This window comes from Oncorhynchus kisutch, linkage group LG21, assembly GCF_002021735.2.
Source record: "Oncorhynchus kisutch isolate 150728-3 linkage group LG21, Okis_V2, whole genome shotgun sequence".
Taxonomy (NCBI): domain Eukaryota; kingdom Metazoa; phylum Chordata; class Actinopteri; order Salmoniformes; family Salmonidae; genus Oncorhynchus; species Oncorhynchus kisutch.
Genome location: NC_034194.2, coordinates 26,857,578 through 26,879,788, shown reverse-complemented (window position 1 = coordinate 26,879,788; position 22,211 = coordinate 26,857,578). Strand labels below are relative to the sequence as shown.

Below are 22,211 nucleotides of genomic sequence, written 5' to 3'. Positions count from 1 at the left end.
TCCCTCTGTTGTTTCCTTAAGTCCACGATCATCTCCTTTGTTTTCTTGACGTTGAGTGAGAGGTTGTTTTCCTGACGCCACAGGAATGAGTGCCCTCACCTCCTCCCTCTAGGCTGTCTCATCGTTGTTGGAAAGTCCAGGACCCAATTGCACAGGGCGGGGTTGAGACCCAAGGCCTCCAGCTTGATGATGAACTTAGAGTGTACTATGGTGTTGAATGCTGAGCTGTAGTCAATTCTTATATAGGTATTCCTTTTGTCCAGATGGGATATGGCAGTGTGATGGCAATTGCGTCGTCTGTGGACCTGTTGGCGGTATGGAAACTGAAGTGGGTCTAGTTTGGCCAGTAAGGTGGTGATATAATCCTTGACTAGTCTCTCGAAGCACTTCATGATGACAGAAGTGGGTAGTCATTTAGTTCAGTTATCTTTGCCTTCTTGGGTACAGGAACAATGGTAGCCATCTTGAAGCATGTGGGGACAACAGACTGGGATAGGGAGCAATTGAATGTGTCCTTAAACACACCAGCCAGCTGGTCTGCGCATGCTTTGAGGATGCGGCTAGGGATGCTGCCTGGGCCAACAGCCTTTCGAGGGTTAACACGTTTAAATGTTTTACTCACATCAGCCATGGAGGGGGGGGGGGGGGGTGCGCAGTCCTTGTTAGTGGGCCATGATGGTGGCACTGTATTATCCTCAAACCGGGCGAAGAAGGTGTTTAGTTTGTTTCGAAGCGTGACGTCCGTGACGTGACTGGATTTATTTTTGTAGTCTGTGATTTCCTTTAGACCCTGCCTCTTGTGTCTGAGCTGTTGAATTGCGACTCCACCTTGTCCCTGGCATTTCGCTTGTTTGATTGCCTTGCGGAAGGAATAGCTACACTGTTTATATTCAGACATATTCCCAGACCTCTTTCCATGGTTAAATGCGGTGGATCGCGCTTTTAGTTTTGCACGAATGCCGCCATCCATCCACCGTTTCTGGTTAGGATAGGTGTCAATAGTCACAGTGGGTACATCATCTCCAATGCACTTCTTTATAAAAGCACTCACCGAGCCAGCGTATAGGTCGATGTTGTTCTGATGCTGACCGCAACATATTCCAGTCCGCTGATCAAAACAATCTTGAAGCGTGGCTTCCAATTGGTCGGACCAGCATTGAATGGTTCTCGTCACTGGTACATCCTGTTTGAGTTTCTGCCTATAAGACGGAAGTAGCTAGATGGCATTATGGTCAGATTTGCAGAGGGGAGGGCAGGGGAGGGCTTTGTATGCATCGCGGAAGTTAGAGTAGCAGTGGTCGAGGGTATTGCGCATGCGCGTAGCGCAATCAATATGCTGGTAGAATTTAGGTAGCCTTGTTCTCAAATTTGCTTTGTTAAAATCCCCAGTTATAATAAATGCAGCCTCAGGATGTATGGTTTCCAGTTTGCATATAGTCCAGTGAAGTTCCTTGATGGCCATCTTGGTGTCTGCTTGAGGGGGAATGTACACAGCTGTGACTATAACTGACGAGAATTCTCTTGGTAGGTAAAATGGCTGGCACTTGAGTGTAAGGAATTCTAGATCGGGTGAGCAGAAGGACTTGACTTCCTCTATGTTGTTATGATTACACCATGAGTCGTTAATCATAAAGCATACACGCCCCTATCTTTGCCCAGAGAGGTGTTTATCTCTGTCGGCGCGATGCATGGAGAAGCCCGGTGGCTGAACCGATTCCGACAACATATCCCAAGAGAGCCATGGTTTCCGTGAATCAGAGAATGTTACAATCTCTAATGTCTCTCTGGAAGGCAACCCTTGCTCGATATTCGTCTAACTTGTTGTCAAGAGACTGGACATTGGCTAGTAGTATACTCAGGTGCGGTGTGCACTTCTACGGAACCTGACCAGGTGGCCGCTTCGTCTGCCCCTAATGCGGCGTCGTTGTTTTGGATCTCCTACTGGAATTAGATCCTTTGTCCTGGGTGGTGGTCCGAACAGAGGATCCGCTTCGGGAAAGTCGTATTCCTGGTCGTAATGTTGGTAAGTTGACGTTGGGCTTATATCCAATAGTTCTTCCCGGCTGTATGTAATAAGACTTAAGATTTCCTGGGGTAACAATGTAAGAAATAATACATAAAAACTCGAAGCGAGGCGACCATCTCTGTCGGCGCCATCATAATGAGTGAGAAGCTGCTTCGCGGTGCTTGAGGCATCACTTCAGACCCAAGTTTAATCCCAGGCTGTGTCACACCCGGCCATGAGCATGAGTAGGGTGGCGTCCGGGTTAGGGGAGGTTTTGGCCGGGTGGTTTTGCTTGGCTCATCTCGTTCAAGCGACTCCTTGTGGCGGGCCAGGCGCCTGCAGATTGAACAGTGTTTCCTCCGACACATTGGTGCGGCAGGCTTCCGGGTTAAGCGGTGCATTTTTGGAGGATTTTTGGAGGATGCATGACTCGACCTTCGCCTCTCCCGAGCCCGTTGGGGAGTTGCAGCGATGAGACAAGATCGTAATTGGATCGCAATTGGATATCACGAAATTGGGGAGAAATAGGGGTTAATTATTTTTTTTACATGACCATATCATGCATAGCATACAAGCCAGGGGCTAGACACACCTGGCAATGAAGCAAGCATAGAGTGACCATAGAGTGACCATCTTGGAAGAGATGCTATGGGTAGAAGAGCCAATGTTTCTCTGGTTTTCATCACACAGTGCTTTATGCCATTGTGGCATTTGATAATTACTCCTCGATGCACCAGTCCTAAATGTGTTCAGATTCAGAAACTTCAAGTTTTGCCATCTCAAGACAATTAATGTGCATTGCAGGAGGATAAAAGTACAACAAGCATACTCCGTGTTGGATTGATTAAACGAGTTTTCTCTTTCCTCAGGTGGGGAGATCTTGGGGGAAGTCTCACCTCAAGTGGGCGTGTCCAGGTACGGTATATTACACACCGTACACACCTGAGCAGGCGGTGGCTGTTGACATGGAAACCTGAAGGTGGAGATGATGCACATCTTTTATCAGCGCCCACATTCAGATGTTTTGTTGTTGTTGAGCTCTCCTCTCCCATCTTCAGACAGGTGTGTTGAGGACAAACTGCGTGGACTGTCTGGACCGTACTAACACGGCCCAGTTCATGGTGGGGAAGTGTGCTCTGGCCTATCAGCTCTACGCTCTGGGCATGATTGACAAGCCCAAGCTGCAGTTCGACACGGACTGTGTTAGGTAAGACCCTACTCTACTCTCGCCTCTGAGACTCACTTACACATTTTCGAAAAGTTGACATAAGTAATTAGAAAATGCTGTTGACATCTCTGACCTTGTGTGACCTTTACCCCCCTCCCCAATTCAGGCTGTTTGAGGAGCTGTATGAAGACCATGGGGACACCCTGTCTCTGCAGTACGGGGGCTCCCAGCTTGTCCACAGGGTGAAGACCTACCGGAAGATAGCCCCCTGGACACAGCACTCCAAAGACATCATGCAGACCCTGTCCCGTTACTATAGCAACGCTTTCTCAGGTAGATACGGACACACACTTTTATCTCACCTTCATTTAACCAGGTAGGTCAGTTGAGAACTAGTTCTCATTTACAACTGCTACCTGGCCAAGATAAAGCAAAGCAGTGTGACACCAACAACACAGTTACACATGGAATAAACAAACATATAGTCAATAACACAATAGAAAAGTCTATATACAGTGTGTGCAAATGGAGTAAGATTAGGGAGTTGAGGCAATAAATAGGCCATAGTGGCGAAATAATTATTACAATTGAGCAATTAAACTCTGGAGTGATAGATGTGCAGAAGATGAATGTGCAATTAGAGATACGGGGGTGCAAAGGAGCAAAAAAATAAATAGCAATATGGGGATGAGGTAGTTGGGTGGGCTCTTTACAGATGGGCTATGTACAGGTGCAATGATCTGTAAGCTGCTCTGACATGATGCTTAAAGTTAGTGAGGGAGATTTGAGTCTCCAGCTTCAGTGACTTTTGCAATTCGTTCCAGTCATTGGCAGCAGAGGACTGGAAGGAAAGGCGGCCAAAGGAGGAGTTGACTTTAGGGGTGACCAGTGAAATATACCTGCTGGAGAGCGTGGGTGCTGCTATGGTGACCAGTGAGCTGAGATAAGGCGGGGCTTTACCTAGCATAGACTTATAGATGACCTGGAGCCAGTGGGTTTGGCGACGAATATGAAGTGAGGGCCAGTCAACGAGAGCATACAGGTCGCAGTGGTGGGTAGTATATGGGGCTTTGTGACAAAACGGATGGCACTGTGATAGACTGCATCCAATTGGCTGAGTAGAGTGTTGGAGCATATTTTGTTGCAAAATAGGAAGCCAACTCTAGATTACATTTTGGATTGGAGATGCTTAATGTGAGTCTGGAAAGACAGTTTGCAGTCTAACCAGACACCTAGGTATTTGTATTTGTCCACATATTCTAAGTCAGAACCGTCCAGAGTAGTGATGTTGGACAGGCGGGCAGGTGCAGGCAGCGATCGGTTGAAGAGCATGCATTTCGTTTTACTTGCATTTAAGAGCAGTTGGAGGCCACGGAAGGAGAGTTGTATGGCATTGAAGCTTGTCTGGAGGTTTGTTAACACAGTGTCCAAAGAAGGGCCAGAAGTACACAGAATGGTGTCTTATGCTCGCAAGCACACACATGCTCACACACACCCACATGCTCACACACACCCACATGCTCACACACACCCACACACACCCACATGCTCACACACACACACACACACACACACACACACACACACACACAATCTGTCATAACAAAAATACTTTTACCATTGCAAATTCTTTACAGACATCCTGAATCTAGGTAGTCTCTCTTGACAGCCCTAGTTTGAGATTTCTTATGTAGGTAGTAGTGTCTCCGAGGTAACGGTGCCTCCCAGGTAATCCCAGGTATGACCACTTCATACCACTCACTCATCACCCCTGTATTGTTACTACGGCAACACACTCACTCAGGATCCCCCTATTCCCCCTATATACACACACATACTCCATTCACCCCTGCCCTGTCCTTATGACACCACTGCTTACTCATCCACTAGTGTCTCTTTCTCTCTCATTACCCCTCCTCATCCCCTCACCCCCTCCTCATCCCCTCACCCCTCTCCTCATCCACTCTTCCTGCCCCCTCCTCTTCTCCCACCCCCCTCCTTTTCCACTCTTCCTTCTCCCCTCCTGCCACCCCCCTCTTCTCCCGCCTCCTCCTCTTCAGCCGATTCCTTCATCTTCTCCCACCCCCCTCTTCTCCTGCCCCGCTCTTCATCCACTCTTCCTTCTCCCCTCTTCTCCCGTCCCACTCCTCTTCTCCCGCCCCCCGCCCCCCTCCTCATCCACTCTTCCTTCTCCCCTCCTCATCCTCCTCTTCTCCCGCCCCTCCTCTTCTCACATCCTCCTCTTCTCCCGCCCCTCCTCATCCACTCTTCCTGCCCCCCTCCGCTTCTCCCACCCCCCACCTTATCCACTCTTCCTTCTCCCCTCCCGTCCCCTTCTCCCGCCCTCCTCCTTTTCTCCTGCCCCCCTCCTCATCCACTCTTCCTGCCCTCCTCTTTTTCTCCTGCCCCCATCATCCACTCTTCCTGCCCCCTCATCTTCTCCCTCCCCCTCCTTATCCACTCTTCCTTGTCCCGCCCCTTCCTCTTCTCCCGTACCCCTCCTCATCCACTCTTCCTTCTCCCCTCCTCACCCCCTCTTCTCCTGCCCCCTCCTTTTCTCCCGCCCCCCCCTCATTAACTCTTCATTCCCCCCCTCCTCATCCACTCTTCCTGCCCCCCTCCTCATCCACTCTTTCTTCTCCCCTCCTCACCTCCTCATTTTATTCTGCCCCCCCTCCTCACCCCCTCATTTTATTCTGCCCCCCCTCCTCATCCACTCTTCCTTCTCCCCTCCTCACCCCCTCATTTTATTCTGCCCCCCCTCCTCATCCACTCTTCCTTCTCCCCTCCTCGCCCCCTCATTTAATTCTGCCCCCCCTCCTCATCCACTCTTCCCACCATTGCTCCCCCACTACCTCTATGCTCTCTCTGTCAGATAATGTGACCACCCCCTCCCAACTCCTTAGTTACATTTCAAATCAAATCTATAATGAGTTTGCAGACCCAACGTACGGTAAGTGGCAACCTCGTAATAATGTCATACATCATGTGATGTTTACACACCCTATCTCTCTCCCACGGGATTACACACGCACACAGTTTGCATTACAGTGGAGACTAATTGCTGTAAATTATTCTGGCAGAGAAACACTGTGTAGAGAGCTATATATTATCCCCCTTCTTCACATCAGTCTTCAGCATTGCCATAAAGACCCTAATAAATCAACTACTGTAAATGTGTCCAGTACTGATTTATTTATTGTATTTACCAGCTACATTGTTTGAGGACACAACATTGTGGGGAAGAGTTAGAGCAGAGGGGTGGAACCGTAGAGATCCTATTCATTTACTATTCTAATTCTATGGGTAGAACTCTATTGCCTTGGAATACTTTAGAACAGAGTATATAAAACACAGGAAAACCTACTATACACAGCACTAAGTGCATCTGGTTGTGTTCTTGGCTTAGAAGTGTTCCCTTTCTACCTTAAAATCACAGTGTCTCTACGTCTTAGTTCACAGCCCTTTGCTGTTCAGAACACTGTAGACAGGGGGTTGATTAGAAGGCTTCCCCTCGTCTCGGTCTCCTACATCTCCTGTTGCTGGAAGATTTAACATCAGAGCTGTAGAAACTCTCCTCGGTCTCCCAGAGCACTTTCTTCTGAATCACCCTCACACGTACAAAGATCCACAGTCACACATGCATTTCATTTGCATGGACACACACACACCCTCGCCCACCTCCACACTAATTATGATGAAATTAGGCTTCCTTCACGACGTTGAATTATACGTCCTCATGACATCCCCCAGTGTAACATTCAGTCTACCAGCACCACAGGACCCATATCCTGGTAATGATAGGGCGGTGCACAATTGGCCCAGCGTCGTCTGGGTTTGGCCGGGGTAGGCTGTCATTGGAAATAAGAATTTGTTCTTAACTTACTTTCCTAGTTAAATAAAGGTTAAATTAACAAACAAAAAAATATCTCCCTTCAGTCACACTGACACCTTACAGGGGACAAAATGGCTTCTCTCCACTTCAACTAACACATGACTTCCTGTCTCCCTCAAACTTTAGTGAGGAAAGTGACCCTGGAGTGTTTTACTGGGGACCATGTTTAGTTTAACTCTATCCAAGTGAATCATGGGAATAATCCAGTCAACAGTAATTGCCATAATTTTACTGGACCCCAGGAAGAGTGCTAATGGGGATCCATAATAAATACAAATACAAAACAGTTAGGCCTAAATAGAGAAATTCTATTATTGGAATATGGAGGAAAATAATTGGTTATTTTGGATGAGATTATTATTATCTCTGTTATTGCATCCAAATATTTTTATATGAAAATCCTCCGTGCCTCCCTAGGTTGATGTAATTTACCTTGTGTTGACTACGCGCGCGCGCGCACGCACACACACACACACACACAGTCATCTGATTGTGGTGGCAATGAAAGTTTACTGTTCTCTAGTTCAGGATGAAACTATCCTCATTGGTATTAGTGTTCAGAAATGACGTACACCAGAACCCCAGGCGTCATATAAGATATCCACAATGAGATCTGCTGGGGCCTGGCTGCGATGGAGTGAGTGGGAGAAAAGGGGGCCTCAGGGGCCTGTGAGGATGAGGGGCCACTCTAACTCATTCTTCTGCTGAGTGGGAATCAGTTTGATGTCAGTGTTGTGGCCAGGTATTCGTTAGTGAGCTTGTGTGTGTGTGCGTCAGCACGTTCAAGACTAACGTTCCATACTAAACCCACCCTTTTGGGTTTGAGTAGAGCATTTCATCAAGAGTCGACACAAGAAACTCCTCTTCTCTTTTGGCTGCAGAAGTCAATTGCAACATCTCTGTGTGTGATGTCGAATGGTGAGTCACTGTCTTCCTTTGTCCTCACACACCCTGCCCTCCCTGCACCAACCAATGTCTGTCATCAGACTAATATAGATACAGGAGCATTTTGATTGGCCGGTAACAGTTAGACTGAGTGCTGGTTAACCCAGATGTGTCATCTATGCCTGATGGTTAGTACGACAGAGCTGACACTTATCCCACCCTTAAGTGTCCATCGTTGTCCAAAACTTGTACGCACAGCAGTGTTCTAGAATATTGGACCGTTGACGTTCATACTTTTCGAATTCTCAACTCAGGTCAAGCTGCACAACATGTCCAAAAGAATGCTTGTCGAACATCTCATTCCAAAATCCACTCTTCTGGGAAGGCTTTCCACTAGCTGTTGGAACATTGCTGCAGGGACTAGAGCATTAGTGAGGTCGGGCACTGATGTTGGGAGATTAGGGCTGGCTCGCAGTCTGTTTTCCAATTCATCCCAAAGGTGTTCAGGTCAGAGCACTGTGCAGGCCAGTCAAGTTCTTCCACATGGATCTCGACAAACCATTTCTGTATGGACCTCGCTTTGTGCACTTAGTCTGTACAGTGTCAAACTGTTGCCACAAAGTTGGAAACACAGAATGTCATTGTATGCTAAATGTCATTGTGTGCTGTAGCGTTAATATTTCCCTTCACTGGAACTAAGGGGCCTAGCCCGAACCATGAAAAACAGCCCTAGACCATTATTCCTCCTCCACCAAACTTTACAGTTGTCACTATGCATTGGGGCACGTAGCGTTCTCATGGTATCCGCCAAACCAAGATTCATCCGTTGGACTGCCAGGTGGTGAAGTGTGATTCATCACTCCAGAGAACGCATTTGCACTGCTCCAGAGTTCAATGGCGTCGAGCTTTACACCACTCCAGCCGACGCTTGGCATTGCGCATGGTGATCTTAGGCTTGTGTGTGGCTGTTCAGCCATGGAAACCCATTTCATGAAGCTCCTGATGAACAGTTATTGTGCTGATATTGCTTCCAGAGGCAGTTTGGAACTCTTTAGTGAGTGTTGCTTCAGCACTTGGCGGTCCCGTTCTGTGAGCTTGTGTGGCCTACCACTTTGCGGCTGAGCTGCTGTTTGTCCTAGACATTTCCACTACACAATAACAGCACTTGCAGTTGACTGGGGCAGCTCTAGCAGGGCTGACTTATTGGGAAGGTGGCATCCTATGACAGTGCCACGTTGAAAGTCACTGAGCTCTGCAGTATGGCGATTCTACTGCCAATGTTTGTCTATGGCGATTGCATGGCTGTTTCCTCGATTTTATATACCAGTCAGCAAGGGGTGTGGCTGAAAAAGCCGACTCCACTAATTTGAAGGAGTGTATTTCTCCAACTGTCAACACATTCAAATGATTCGAGGACACGTACCGGAGCCACGTTGTTTGGGAATTGGGGGGGGGGGGGGGGGCGCATTCGGGCGTAGCTATGTCACAATGGGACACGGGACTAACGCGTCTTACCGTCTGTGGACTATGATTTACGCTTCATCCCTCACAGCACTCGGGTTCCAAAAAGATGGAGAGAACAAAGAAAATAAGTGAAAAGGCCAAACTACTGTGCCACTGAGGATGGGATCAGTCAGACTGTCACAGTGCTTATTTCCCATAATTGCATTTCCTTTTCCTATTATGATGTTGTGTTGAGTCACCACCCTCGTTGTCGTCACTAATGCTAAAACAACTCTCATTTGGTTTTTCTTACTGTAGCCTCTCTCTCCTACCCCTCTCAACCCAACAGTCTGTCTCCTATTAGACTATTCTGAACTCTATCTTTTTTCTTAACTGTAATTGAGGGTTTTTATTCATTCATAGGCTTACTCTTGTTTATTTTACGGCAAGATGTTCAATGGCAAGATTTTCAAAGAAGATTGGACTTTAACTGACATCCAAGAGAAAGAGCTGTTACATGTTCTAAGATGAGTCTGTACAGTATCGTGTACAAGTTGAATGTTGGAACATTGTTAGAGCTGAAAACATCTGCAATTCAATCTGTTCTAGGAGGCACATGTGTTTTTCTGGCTGAGGTACATGCAGTGCATTCGGAAAGTATTCAAACCCCTAGACTTTTTCCACATTTTGTTACGTTACAGCCTTATTCTAAAATTGATTAAATCAAAATGGTTCCTCAATCTACACACAATAACCCATCATGAAAAAGTGAAAACAGATTTTTTTTATTTACAAAAGTATTCAGTCCCTTTTGCTTTGAGACTTGAAATTGAGCTCAGGTGCATCCTGTTTCCATTGATCATCCTTAAGATGTTTCTACAACTTGATTGGAGTACACTGGTGTTAAATTAAATTGATTGTATATCATTTGGAAAGGCACACAGCTGTCTATATAAGGTCCCACAGTTGATAGTGCATGTCAGAGCAAAAACCAAGCCATGAGGTTCAAGGAATTGTCCGTAGAGCTCCGAGACAGGATTGTGTTGAGGCACAGATCTGGGGAAGGGTACCAATACATTTCTGCAGCATTGAAGGTCCCCAAGAACACAGCGGCCTCCATTTTTAAATGGAAGAAGTTTGGAACCACCAAGACTCTTCCTAGAGCTGGCTGCCCAGCCAAACTGAGCAATCGTGGGGAGAAGGGTCTTGGTCAGGGAGGTGACCAAGAATCCGATGGTCACTCTAACAGAGCTCCAGAGTTCCTCTGTGGAGATGGGAGAACCTTCCAGAAGGACAACTATCTCTGCAGCACTTAACCAATCAGGCCTTTAGGGTAGCCAGACAGAAACCACTCCTCAATAAAATGCACATGATAGCCAAAGACACCGAAAGGACTCTGACCATGAGAAACAAGATTCTCTGGTCTAATGAAACCAAGATTGAACTCTTTGACCTGAATGTCAAGCGTCACGTCTGGAGGAAACCTGGCACTATCCAAATGGTGAAGCATGGTGGTGGAAGCATCATGCTGTGGGGATGTTTTTCAGCGGCAGGGACTGGGAGACTAGTCAGGATCGAGGGAAATATAAATGGAGAAAAGTACAGAGATCCTTGATGAAAACCTCACTCAGTACCTTAGACTGGGGTGAAGGTTCACCTTCCTACAGGACCAAGACCCTAAGCACAGCCAGGACAACACAAGAGTGGCTTCGGGACAAGTCTCTGAATGTCCTTGAGTGACCCAGCCAGAGTCCGGACTTGAACCCAATCTAACATCTTTGGAGAGACCTGAAAATAGCTGTGCAGCGACACTCCCCATCCAACCTGACAGCTTGAGAGCATCTGCAGGGAAGAATGGGAGAAACTCCCCAAATACAGGTGTGCCAAGCTTGTAGCTAAAAACCTGTTTTTGCTTTGTTATTATGGGGAATTGTGTGTAGATTGAAGAGAGAGAAAACAACTATTTTGAATCTATTTTAGAATAAGGCTGTAACGTAACAAAATGTGGAAAAGGTTAAGGGGTCTGAATACTTTCTAAATGCACTGTACAGTATTACCTACAGTTGAATGATGTTCCAAGCTCTGTGCTTTCTGTTCACTGAGGAGGAGTGACTAATAATGTTTTAACATGACATAATTACTGTAGATGACTAACAAACCTCTAGTAGCTTGATCTAATTCCCTATAGTATTCCCTATAGTGTTCTCTAGATAGTAACTGGCATTTTGATATGGGCTGCATTTATTGTTGATGGGTAGTGATTGGATAACCATGCTGTAAAGTGTCAAGAATATAGTCATAACCCCACTTTATAAAATAATGCAGGACCCAGTTTCCTGATAGCGATGGAATTTAGGCTTACGAGTGTTTGAGTGATGCATCGTTCCTACAACCGCCGAAGATGTAACATGCGTTTCCCAAAACTCCACACAGAGAGAACATTTGCTAAGTGTGTAGTTGAGGCATGTGATCGAAAGACAAGCAAGCGCTGCTCTAGGATCAGCTTCCTCAATTAAAGTCTTGGCCTACCTTAACATTAGGAGAATAATTCCACAATACTGACGACAGATCAGCTTCTAGAGAGATATTATCACCTATGACTGTAAATATTGAGGAAACTTATTCTAATGCTCATAGGCATTACCCTATAAATACCATATAAAAATGTGCACATGCTACACCATGAAATATATTGAGACACGATTTCAGACTGTAGACTACAATGAGCAAAATACAACTCAATTGAATTAGCATGAAATTGATTTCAATATGACTGATCGAAATATATAGGCATGTAGTCGATACAGTTGCATAACAAAGACATTGATGACTTTGTATTTGTGATCAACTTCGTTCCCTGTTACCTTTAGTCCTTAGGCAACTTCTTAATAGAACAGGTACAACGCCCCAGGGACCTTCTGCCTTGTAAATCTCTTTGAAACGTCAGGTGTCTTTCTTGGAAACTGATGTAACGGATGTGTACGGCCTGTGCACCTGTCAGTGGTGACTGAAACATGTGACAAGATGCAAAATGGTCAGTTTCACAGCAATACTTGTTTTGCCTTTCTACCTTCTTTCCTCTGGGTTCCTCCCATTCTTCTTTTTCTCCCCTCATCATCCCTCTCCTCTCACACTGTTCCTGACAATACAGGATGTTTGTGTGGGTCAGGGACGGTGTGTGATTTCAGTCACACAGGCAAGGCTAATGTTTTTATTTAGTCATTGCCCCAATATTACTCTTGCCTCACTGACTCTCAAGGTCATGTCAAGCTTTTGGCCGGGCGTGAGCTTTGGAGCTCACCTGTGCATGATGTCATAGGGTCCTTCACTAAATATGTCATGTTTCATGATGGAGACCACACACACACACACACCTCACACACACACCTCACACACACACACATCTCACACACACACACACACCTCACACACACACACACACTCACACACACACACACACACCTCACTCACTCACACACACACACACACACCTCACTCACACACACACACCTCACACACACACACACACACACACACACACACACCTCATACACACACAAACCTCACTCACACACACCTCACTCACACACACACACACCTCTCACACACACACACCTCACTCACACACACACCTCACTCACACACACACACACACCTCACTCACACACACACACACCTCACTCACACACACACACACACACACCTCACTCACACACACACACACACACACACCTCACTCACACACACTCACACACACACACTCACACACACTCACACACACACACACACACACACACACACACACACACACACACTTTTTGCAAAGCGTTTCCCTTGAGCTGTAACCCCTTTCTCAGAACAACAGTTATTTAAAGTATATAACAGAGAAGGACAGGTGTAGCATTGACATCACATTGTACATGCAGAATCTATTGCATCTGTGGAGGATGTACAGAACAGAGAAACAATAGTGTTGAATTAAACACACACACACACACACTAACCTGCCTCCCATGTACAGTTAACACACACACACACACACACACACTAACCTGCCTCCCATGTACAGTTAACACACACACACACACACACTAACCTGCCTCCTATGTACAGTTAACACACACACACACACACACACTAACCTGCCTCCCATGTACAGTTAACACACACACACACACACACTAACCTGCCTCCCATGTACAGTTAACACACACAGAAATGTAAAAAACACATTTTCTTCTCCTTGATGTTTGTAGCTGTGTGTATTCCTCCATTTTTTTACATTAACTCCTGATTTATTTATTGAATATGATGAAAATTACCTCTAGAAATTACCAGGGAGAGAGATAGAAAGAAAGAAAGAAAGAGCCTGTAATTGCTGCCAAACACCCTCGTTTTGCAGCTAATTACCCGCATTGGCCCTTAAGTGTGTTAGTACGGGGCTGCGCAGCAGAGATGGAGGTGTAGAAACCTAATCAATCACACCTCGCGTCACCACAACATGGTATAACACATGACACGCAGACGGCCGAACAAAGATCTCTGCAGCACCCATCTGCCACACCTACAAACTGTCTGGTTTTAATGATGTTTTCCCCTCATGTATTCATCACAGGAGTCCCTGGAGCCTTTAATGTACATGTAGTTGTATTAGATGATTCATCTTCATTTTTCTCTCTCTATCCTCCTCTTCCATTTTATCTGGCTCCAAAATGACCTTAAAGTGGCCTCCCGGGTGGCGCAGTGGTCTAGGGGACTGCATCGCAGTGCTAGCTGTGCCACCAGAGACTCTTGGTTCGAGCCCAGGCTCTGTTGCAGCTGGCCGCGACCAGGTGGTCCATGGGGCGATGCACAATTGGCCTAGCGTCGTCTGGGTTAGGGAGGGTTTGGCCGATATCCCTGTCTGATCGCGCACTAGCGACTCCTGTTGCAGGCCGGGCGCAGTGTGCGCTAACCAGGTCGCCAGGTGCACGGTGTTTCCTCCCACACATTGGTGCGGCTGGCTTCTGGGTTGGATGCGCGCTGTGTTAACCTCTCTGGGATATGTGGGACACATAGTTTGCCAAAACATTTCAAACGACTTTTGTAATACAACTTTAGGTATTTTTTTATGTAAAAAATTCATAAAATTCAAGAGGGGATGATCTGTGTTCAATACAGGAAGAAAACAAACTGAAGCATTCTTTCTGGTCACGCACCTCTATCTAACAGTACACTTCAAGTGACCCTTGTTCAAGATGGCCATACTTCTTCATTACACAAAGGAATAACCTCAACCAATTTCTAAAGACTGGATTACCAATGAAAACCCATTGAAAAAAGAGTGACCTCAAGTAATAATAATAATCTGAATGGTTTGTAATTGGGGTTTCGCCTGCTAAATAAATTCTGTTATACTAACAGACATGATTCAACAGTTTTAGAAACTTGAGTGTTTTCTATCCAAATCTACTAATAATATGCATATCTTAACTTATGGGGATGAGTAGCAGGCAGTTGAATTTGGGCAAGCATTTCATCCTGACGTGAAAATACTGCCCCCTGTCACCAAGATGTTAAGAAGCAGTGCGGCTTGGTTGGGTTGTGTTTCGGAGGACGCATGGCCTTCGACCTTCGTCTCTCCTGAGCCCGTACGGGAGTTGTAGCGATGAGACAAGATAGTAACTACTAAACAATTGGATACCACGAAATTGGGGAGAAAATTTAACATTTTTAAAAAACGTTTTTTTGTAATTACCTTAAAGTCCTTGGTCTGATTTAAGGTCAAATCTGAGCCAAATTACCAACACTATAGAATAATTACTTCCTGTTACTATAGAACATTTACTTCCTGTTACTGTACAACATTTACTTTCTGTTACTATAGAACATTTACTTCCTGTTACTGTACAACATTTACTTTCTGTTACTGTACAACATTTACTTTCTGTTACTATAGAACATTTACTTCCTGTTACTGTACAACATTTACTTTCTGTTACTGTACAACATTTACATTCTGTTACTGTACAACATTTACTTTCTGTTACTATAGAACATTTACTTCCTGTTACTGTACAACATTTACTTTCTGTTACTGTACAACATTTACTTTCTGTTACTGTACAACATTTACATTCTGTTACTGTACAACATTTACTTTCTGTTACTATAGAACATTTACTTCCTGTTACTGTACAACATTTACTTTCTGTTACTGTACAACATTTACATTCTGTTACTGTACCACATTTACTTTCTGTTACTGTACAACATTTACTTTCTGTTACTGTACAACATTTACGTCCTGTTACTGTACAACATTTACTTCCTGTTACTGTACAACATTTACTTCCTGTTACTGTACAACATTTACTTCCTGTTACTGTACAACATTTACTTTCTGTTACTGTACAACATTTACTTCCTGTTACTGTACAACATTTACTTCCTGTTACTGTACAACATTTACTTTCTGTACTGTGCAACATTTACTTCCTGTTACTGTACAACATTTACTTCCTGTTACAACATTTACTTTTGTCACAGGCGTAGACTAACGTGAAATGCTTACTTCCGGGATTTTAACAATGCAGAGTTAAAGAAAAAAAAAGTGACACGAGGAATAAATTCGTAGTGAATAAAATGACGAGTGCAAATAACATGACGAGATACAGGGAGTACCAGTACTGAGTCAATGTGCAGAGGTACGAGGTAATAACATGACTATATACAGGGAGTGCCAGTACTAAGTCCATGTGCAGGGGTACGAGGTAATAACATGACTATATACAGGGAGTACCAGTACTGAGTCAATGTGCAGGGGTACGAGGTAATAACATGACTATATACAGGGAGTACCAGTACTGAGTTGATGTGCAGGGGTACGAGGTAATAACATGACTATATACAGGGAGTACCAGTACTGAGTCGATGTGCAGGGGTACGAGGTAATAACATGACTATATACAGGGAGTGCCAGTACTGAGTCGATGTGCAGGGTACAAGGTAATAACATGACTATATACAGGGAGTACCAGTACTGAGTCGATGTGCAGGGGTACGAGGTAATAACATGACTATATACAGGGAGTGCCAGTACTGAGTCGATGTGCAGGGGTACGAGGTAATAACATGACTATATACAGGGAGTACCAGTACTGAGTCGATGTGCAGGGGTACGAGGTAATAACATGACTATATACAGGGAGTGCCAGTACTGAGTCGATGTGCAGGGGTACGAGGTAATAACATGACTATATACAGGGAGTGCCAGTACTGAGTCGATGTGCAGGGGTACGAGGTAATAACATGACTATATACAGGGAGTACCAGTACTGAGTCGATGTGCAGGGGTACGAGGTAATAACATGACTATATACAGGGAGTGCCAGTACTGAGTCGATGTGCAGGGGTACGAGGTAATAACATGACTATATACAGGGAGTACCAGTACTGAGTCGATGTGCAGGGGTACGAGGTAATAACATGACTATATACAGGGAGTACCAGTACTGAGTCGATGTGCAGGGGTACGAGGTAATAACATGACTATATACAGGGAGTACCAGTACTAAGTACATGTGCAGGGGTACGAGGTAATAACATGACTATATACAGGGAGTACCAGTACTGAGTCGATGTGCAGGGGTACGAGGTAATAACATGACTATATACAGGGAGTGCCAGTACTGAGTCGATGTGCAGGGGTACGAGGTAATAACATGACTATATACAGGGAGTACCAGTACTGAGTCGATGTGCAGGGGTACGAGGTAATAACATGACTATATACAGGGAGTGCCAGTACTGAGTCGATGTGCAGGGGTACGAGGTAATAACATGACTATATACAGGGAGTACCAGTACTGAGTCGATGTGCAGGGGTATGAGGTAAATGTACACATAGGTAGGGTTATTGTTACTAGGCAACAATATAGATAATAGACAGTAGCAGCAGCATGTAGCCATTTGACTAGCTCTTGTTTAGCAGTCTTATGGCTTGGGGGTAGAAGCTGTTCAGTCTTATGGCTTGGAGGTAGAAACTGTTCAGGGTCCTGTTGGTTCCAGAATTGGTGCATCTGTACCGCTTGCTGTGCGGTAGCAGAGAGAACAGTCTATGGCTTGGGTGGCTGCAGTCGTAGAAATTTTTTGGGGCCTTCCTCTGACACCGCCAGGTATAGAGGTCCTGGATGGCAGGGAGCTCAGCCTCAGTGATCTACTGGGCCGTACTGACCACCCTCTATAGCGCCTTGCGGTCGGATGCCAAGCAGTTGCCGTACTAAGCGGAGATGCAGCCAGTGAAGATGCTTTCAACGGTGCAGCTGTAGAACTTCTTAAGGATCTGAGGGCCCATGCCATATCTTTTCAGCCTCCTGGGGAGGAATAGGCTCTGTCGTGCCCTCTTCACAACTGTGTGGGTGTGTGTGGACTGTGTTAACTCCTTAGTGATGTGGACACAAAGGATACATTTACTTCCTGTTACTTCCACCTCGGTCTTGTACATATTGTGCTTAATATATCATCGTCTCTGTGACTCTCTCTCTGTCTCAGATGCAGACCGGCAGGATGCCATCAACCTGTTTCTGCAGGTGTACCAGCCGTCAGAGTCTAAGCCTCACCTCTGGGAGCTGCCCACTGACTTCTACCTGCACCAGAGGAACTCTATGGCGTTGACCCACGACAGGCGCAGGTACACACACCACGGCAGATGCGTACTTACACGCTAATATGCCTGGTGGGAGATCACTTAGACAAGATTACCAGCTGCATTTGTGTTTCTTTTACAGCAGAGGGCTTACCTGCAGAACAGGTGTGTGTGCGTGCGTGTGCTCGTGCTCAAGCTTGTCTGAGTGTGTGTTGCCTGAGAGCGCACGTGAAGGCATATATCTACCTCTGTGTAGAAAGAAAGCTCTGTCCCCACCACCACCCCTGTATGTGAGTTTCTGACCAGAGAAGGGAACACTTTACATTTGCTGTGTTAAGAGTCTTAAGAGGGTTTATTCAAAGCAAGGAGAGGGCAACTCTCTGTCAGTACTGTAAGTTATGGCTTCCTTCCCTTTCTATCACCTCTGCTGTGTGCTAGCAGGAGACAGGTGATCAACTCCCCCGTCATCATCTCTGGGGCTTCGAGTGCACCTTGGTTCCCACTTACCCTGCTTCCTCTCACTGTAACCCCACTCTCCATCCCACCGTCTCACTCACCCTCGTCTTCTGGCTCTCTCTCTTTTTTTGTCTTTTTCCTTTTATTTCACATCCTCTCCACCCCCTCGCTCCCTCTAGCCCTCTCCGCTCCCTCGCTCCCTCTAGCCCTCTAGCCCTGCACAGTCATGAATTTTAAGCCGAGCCCTATCCATGCCCGCGATGTTCAGGCCCTACCCTACCCAGGCCTGATTGCTTCTGGCAAATTTAAGGCCCTGCCCAAATCCCAAAATCAGAAGTAACTTCCTCCCTTAGTAAATCCCTTAGCTGCTCCTCTCTGTCTGTCACTGGCTCCATGAAAAAACAGTCCCTACCCGTCCCTAACCCCACGTATAATATCGGGGCTCGTCTGGCTCGGGTAGGGTAGCAGACCTCTACTACCGCTCTCTCATTCTTTATTTTTACTTTGACGCCCTCTCACCCCCTCTCACTGTCTTTCACTCTCCTCTCTTTCTGTCTTCCATTCTCTCACTCCCTCTTTCCCTTTCTCTTCTCGTATGTTCTGACCCAGATCTGTCTGCCTACCTGCCTGACTGTGTTCAGTCAATTCTTTGTGGTTGTGCTGCTGTCATAATGACAGACCCAGATTGCTGTGGCCACTCCACCATTCAGTTACAAAGACCAAGATGACTATGTTATTATCATAAGAAACTAAATCTGCAGTCAGTCTTTTTCCTCTCAACCAGCCACACAACTCCCTATAATTGCTGTATTTATTTACACAAACTGGACTTCATTGAATTAAAGGGATGATGTATTATTTGTTAGGCTGTCGTCAAGCTGAATCCTAGTTTCATATCTGGGTTATGGACGTACGGTATTCATTGGTGTTATGGCAGTGAAGGTAGAGTATGCAAACCTTACGGAAACTTGCATTTATCATAATGTTGAACGCTGTTAGCTAATCCTTGTTGTGTGTTTCTCTCTAGCTATACGTACTGGTGGTCGGAGGGGATCTTATCCTACCTGCCTCTGCCCTATGATGAAGGTATCTATTCAATCATACACACATCTGGGTTGGAAAGTAAAGTTTGTCTCAAAGTCAAAATCATGACCGACGTAAATGAAAAGAATATGCTTTTCTCTAATTTCACGGTGTGTGTGATTGTGTGTACACTATGAGCATGTGGCGTATGTTCAATATGTTAGTGTGACGTGTCCTAATCAGGGTGTGTGTGATTGTGTGTACACTATGAGCATGTGGCGTATGTTCAATATGTTATTGTGACGTGTCCTAATCAGGGTGTGTGTGATTGTGTGTACACTATGAGCATGTGGCGTATGTTCAATATGTTAGTGTGACGTCTCCTAATCAGGGTGTGTGTGATTGTGTATACACTATGAGCATGTGGCGTATGTTCAATATGTTAGTGTGACGTGTCCTAATCAGGGTGTGTGTGATTGTGTGTACACTATGAGCATGTGGCGTATGTTCAATATGTTAGTGTGACGTGTCCTAATCAGGGTGTGTGTGATTGTGTGTACACTATGAGCATGTGGCGTATGTTCAATATGTTATTGTGACGTGTCCTAATCAGGGTGTGTGTGATTGTGTGTACACTATGAGCATGTGGCGTATGTTCATTATGTTAGTGTGACGTGTCCTAATCAGGGTGTGTGTGATTGTGTGTACACTATGAGCATGTGGCGTATGTTCAATATGTTAGTGTGACGTGTCCTAATCAGGGTGTGTGTGATTGTGTGTACACTATGAGCATGTGGCGTATGTTCAATATGTTATTGTGACGTGTCCTAATCAGGGTGTGTGTGATTGTGTGTACACTATGAGCATGTGGCGTATGTACAATATGTTAGTGTGACGTGTCCTAATCAGGGTGTGTGTGATTGTGTGTACACTATGAGCATGTGGCGTATGTTCAATATGTTAGTGTGACGTTTCCTAATCAGGGTGTGTGTGTGTGTGCTTCCAGTTCCCTGTGAGGAGAATATGAAGAAGGTAGGGGTGAGGAGAGTGAACCGTTACGACGAGAGCATCGATACCTACACAGAGTTCTTCAAACCCTACGAACTCACCTCCTTTGACGACACCTTCTGCATAGCTATGACCAACTCTGCACGGTACGTACCCTAACCTGCATACAGTCACATCAATATCTACTGGGTCATGGCAGGCTAACCATGTTGCTTTTTAGTTTCATACAATGACATGTCTGAATACTGGCCTGAGCAAAAATATTATAATTGTAAATTGACAATGAAGGTATTATATACAGGGCCTTCAGAAAGTATTCTTACGCCTTGAGTTATTCCACACTTTGTTGTTACAGCCTGAATTCAAAATGGATTCAATAGTTTTTTTGTTCATCCATCTTCACACAATACCTCATAATGACAAAGTAAAAACATGTTTTTAGATTTTTTTAAATAATTAGAAATTAATTACAGAAATCTCTCACTTATAAAGGTCTTCACAACCCTGAGTCAATAGTTTGCAGAAGCACCTTTGGCAGCGATTACAGCTGTGAGTTTTTCTGGGTAAGAGCTTTCCACACCTGGAGTGTGCAGGATTTGCCCCTTATTCCTTTCAAAATTCTTTAATCTCTGTCAAACTGGTTGTTGATCTTTGGTAAACAGACAATTTTAGGTCTTGACAGATTTTCCAATTGATTTAAGTCAACAGTAACTTTGCCACTCATGAACATTCAATGTCTTCTTGGTAAGCAACTCCAGTGTATATTTGGCCTTGTGTTTTAGGATATTGTCCTGCTGAAAGGTGAATTAATTTCCCAGTGTCTGGTGGAAAGCAGACTAAACCAGGTTTTCCTCTAGGATTTTGCCTGTGCTTAGCTCCATTCCGTAAAAATGTTATCCTGAAAAACTCTCCAGTCCATAACAATTACACACATACCCATAACATGATGCAGTCACCATTAGGCTTGTAAATGTAGAGAATGGTACACAGGAATGTGTTGGATTGGATTTGCTCCAAACACAACATTTTGTATTCAGGACAAAAAGTGAATTGCTTTGCTACATTTTTTGCAGTATCACTTTAGTGCCTTGTTTCAAACATGATGCTTCCTTCTTTTCACTCTGTCAAGTAGGTTAGTATTGTAGAGTAACTACAGTTTTGTTGATCATCCATCCTCAGTTTTCTCCTATCACAGTCATTAAACTCTGCAACTGTTTTAAAGTCACCATTGGCTTCATAGTGAAATCCCTGAGCGGTTTCCTTCCTCTCCGGAAACTGAATTGATACACCATCCAAAGTGTAATTAAAACTTCACCATGCTCAAAGGGACATTCAATGTCTGTTTATTTTTTATTTTTACCCAACTACCAATAGGTGCCGTTTGCAAGGCTTTGGAAAACCTCCCTGATCTTTTTTGGTTGAATATGTCTTTGAAATTCACTGCTCGACTGAGGTACCTTACAGATAATTGTATCTGTAGGGTACAGAGATGAAGTAGCCATTCAAAAATCCTGTTAAACACTATTATTGCACACAGAGTGAGTCCATGCAACTTACTGTATGTGACTTGTTAAGCAAAGTTTTACTCCTGAACTTATTTAGGTTTGCCATAACAAAGAGGTTGAAAACATTTCAGCTTTTCATTTTGTATTTCTAAAAATGTCTAAAAACATAACTCCAATAACTCCAATATTAGGAAGGT

The 22,211-nt window shown here is 45.0% G+C and overlaps 1 protein-coding gene across 2 annotated transcripts in view; it reads left to right on the top strand.

The window, feature by feature from the left end:
* fig4a (FIG4 phosphoinositide 5-phosphatase a) overlaps positions 1-22,211 on the top strand; it is a 97,201-nt gene that overhangs the window by 43,969 nt on the left and 31,021 nt on the right. For both annotated transcript variants that reach the window (XM_020454975.2, XM_020454976.2), the window contains 6 exons: positions 2,875-2,920; positions 3,064-3,212; positions 3,340-3,506; positions 17,929-18,067; positions 19,506-19,564; positions 20,508-20,655. In XM_020454975.2, coding sequence (XP_020310564.1) covers positions 2,875-2,920; positions 3,064-3,212; positions 3,340-3,506; positions 17,929-18,067; positions 19,506-19,564; positions 20,508-20,655 — 708 coding nt within the window. The remainder of the gene's footprint in view (positions 1-2,874; positions 2,921-3,063; positions 3,213-3,339; positions 3,507-17,928; positions 18,068-19,505; positions 19,565-20,507; positions 20,656-22,211) is intronic.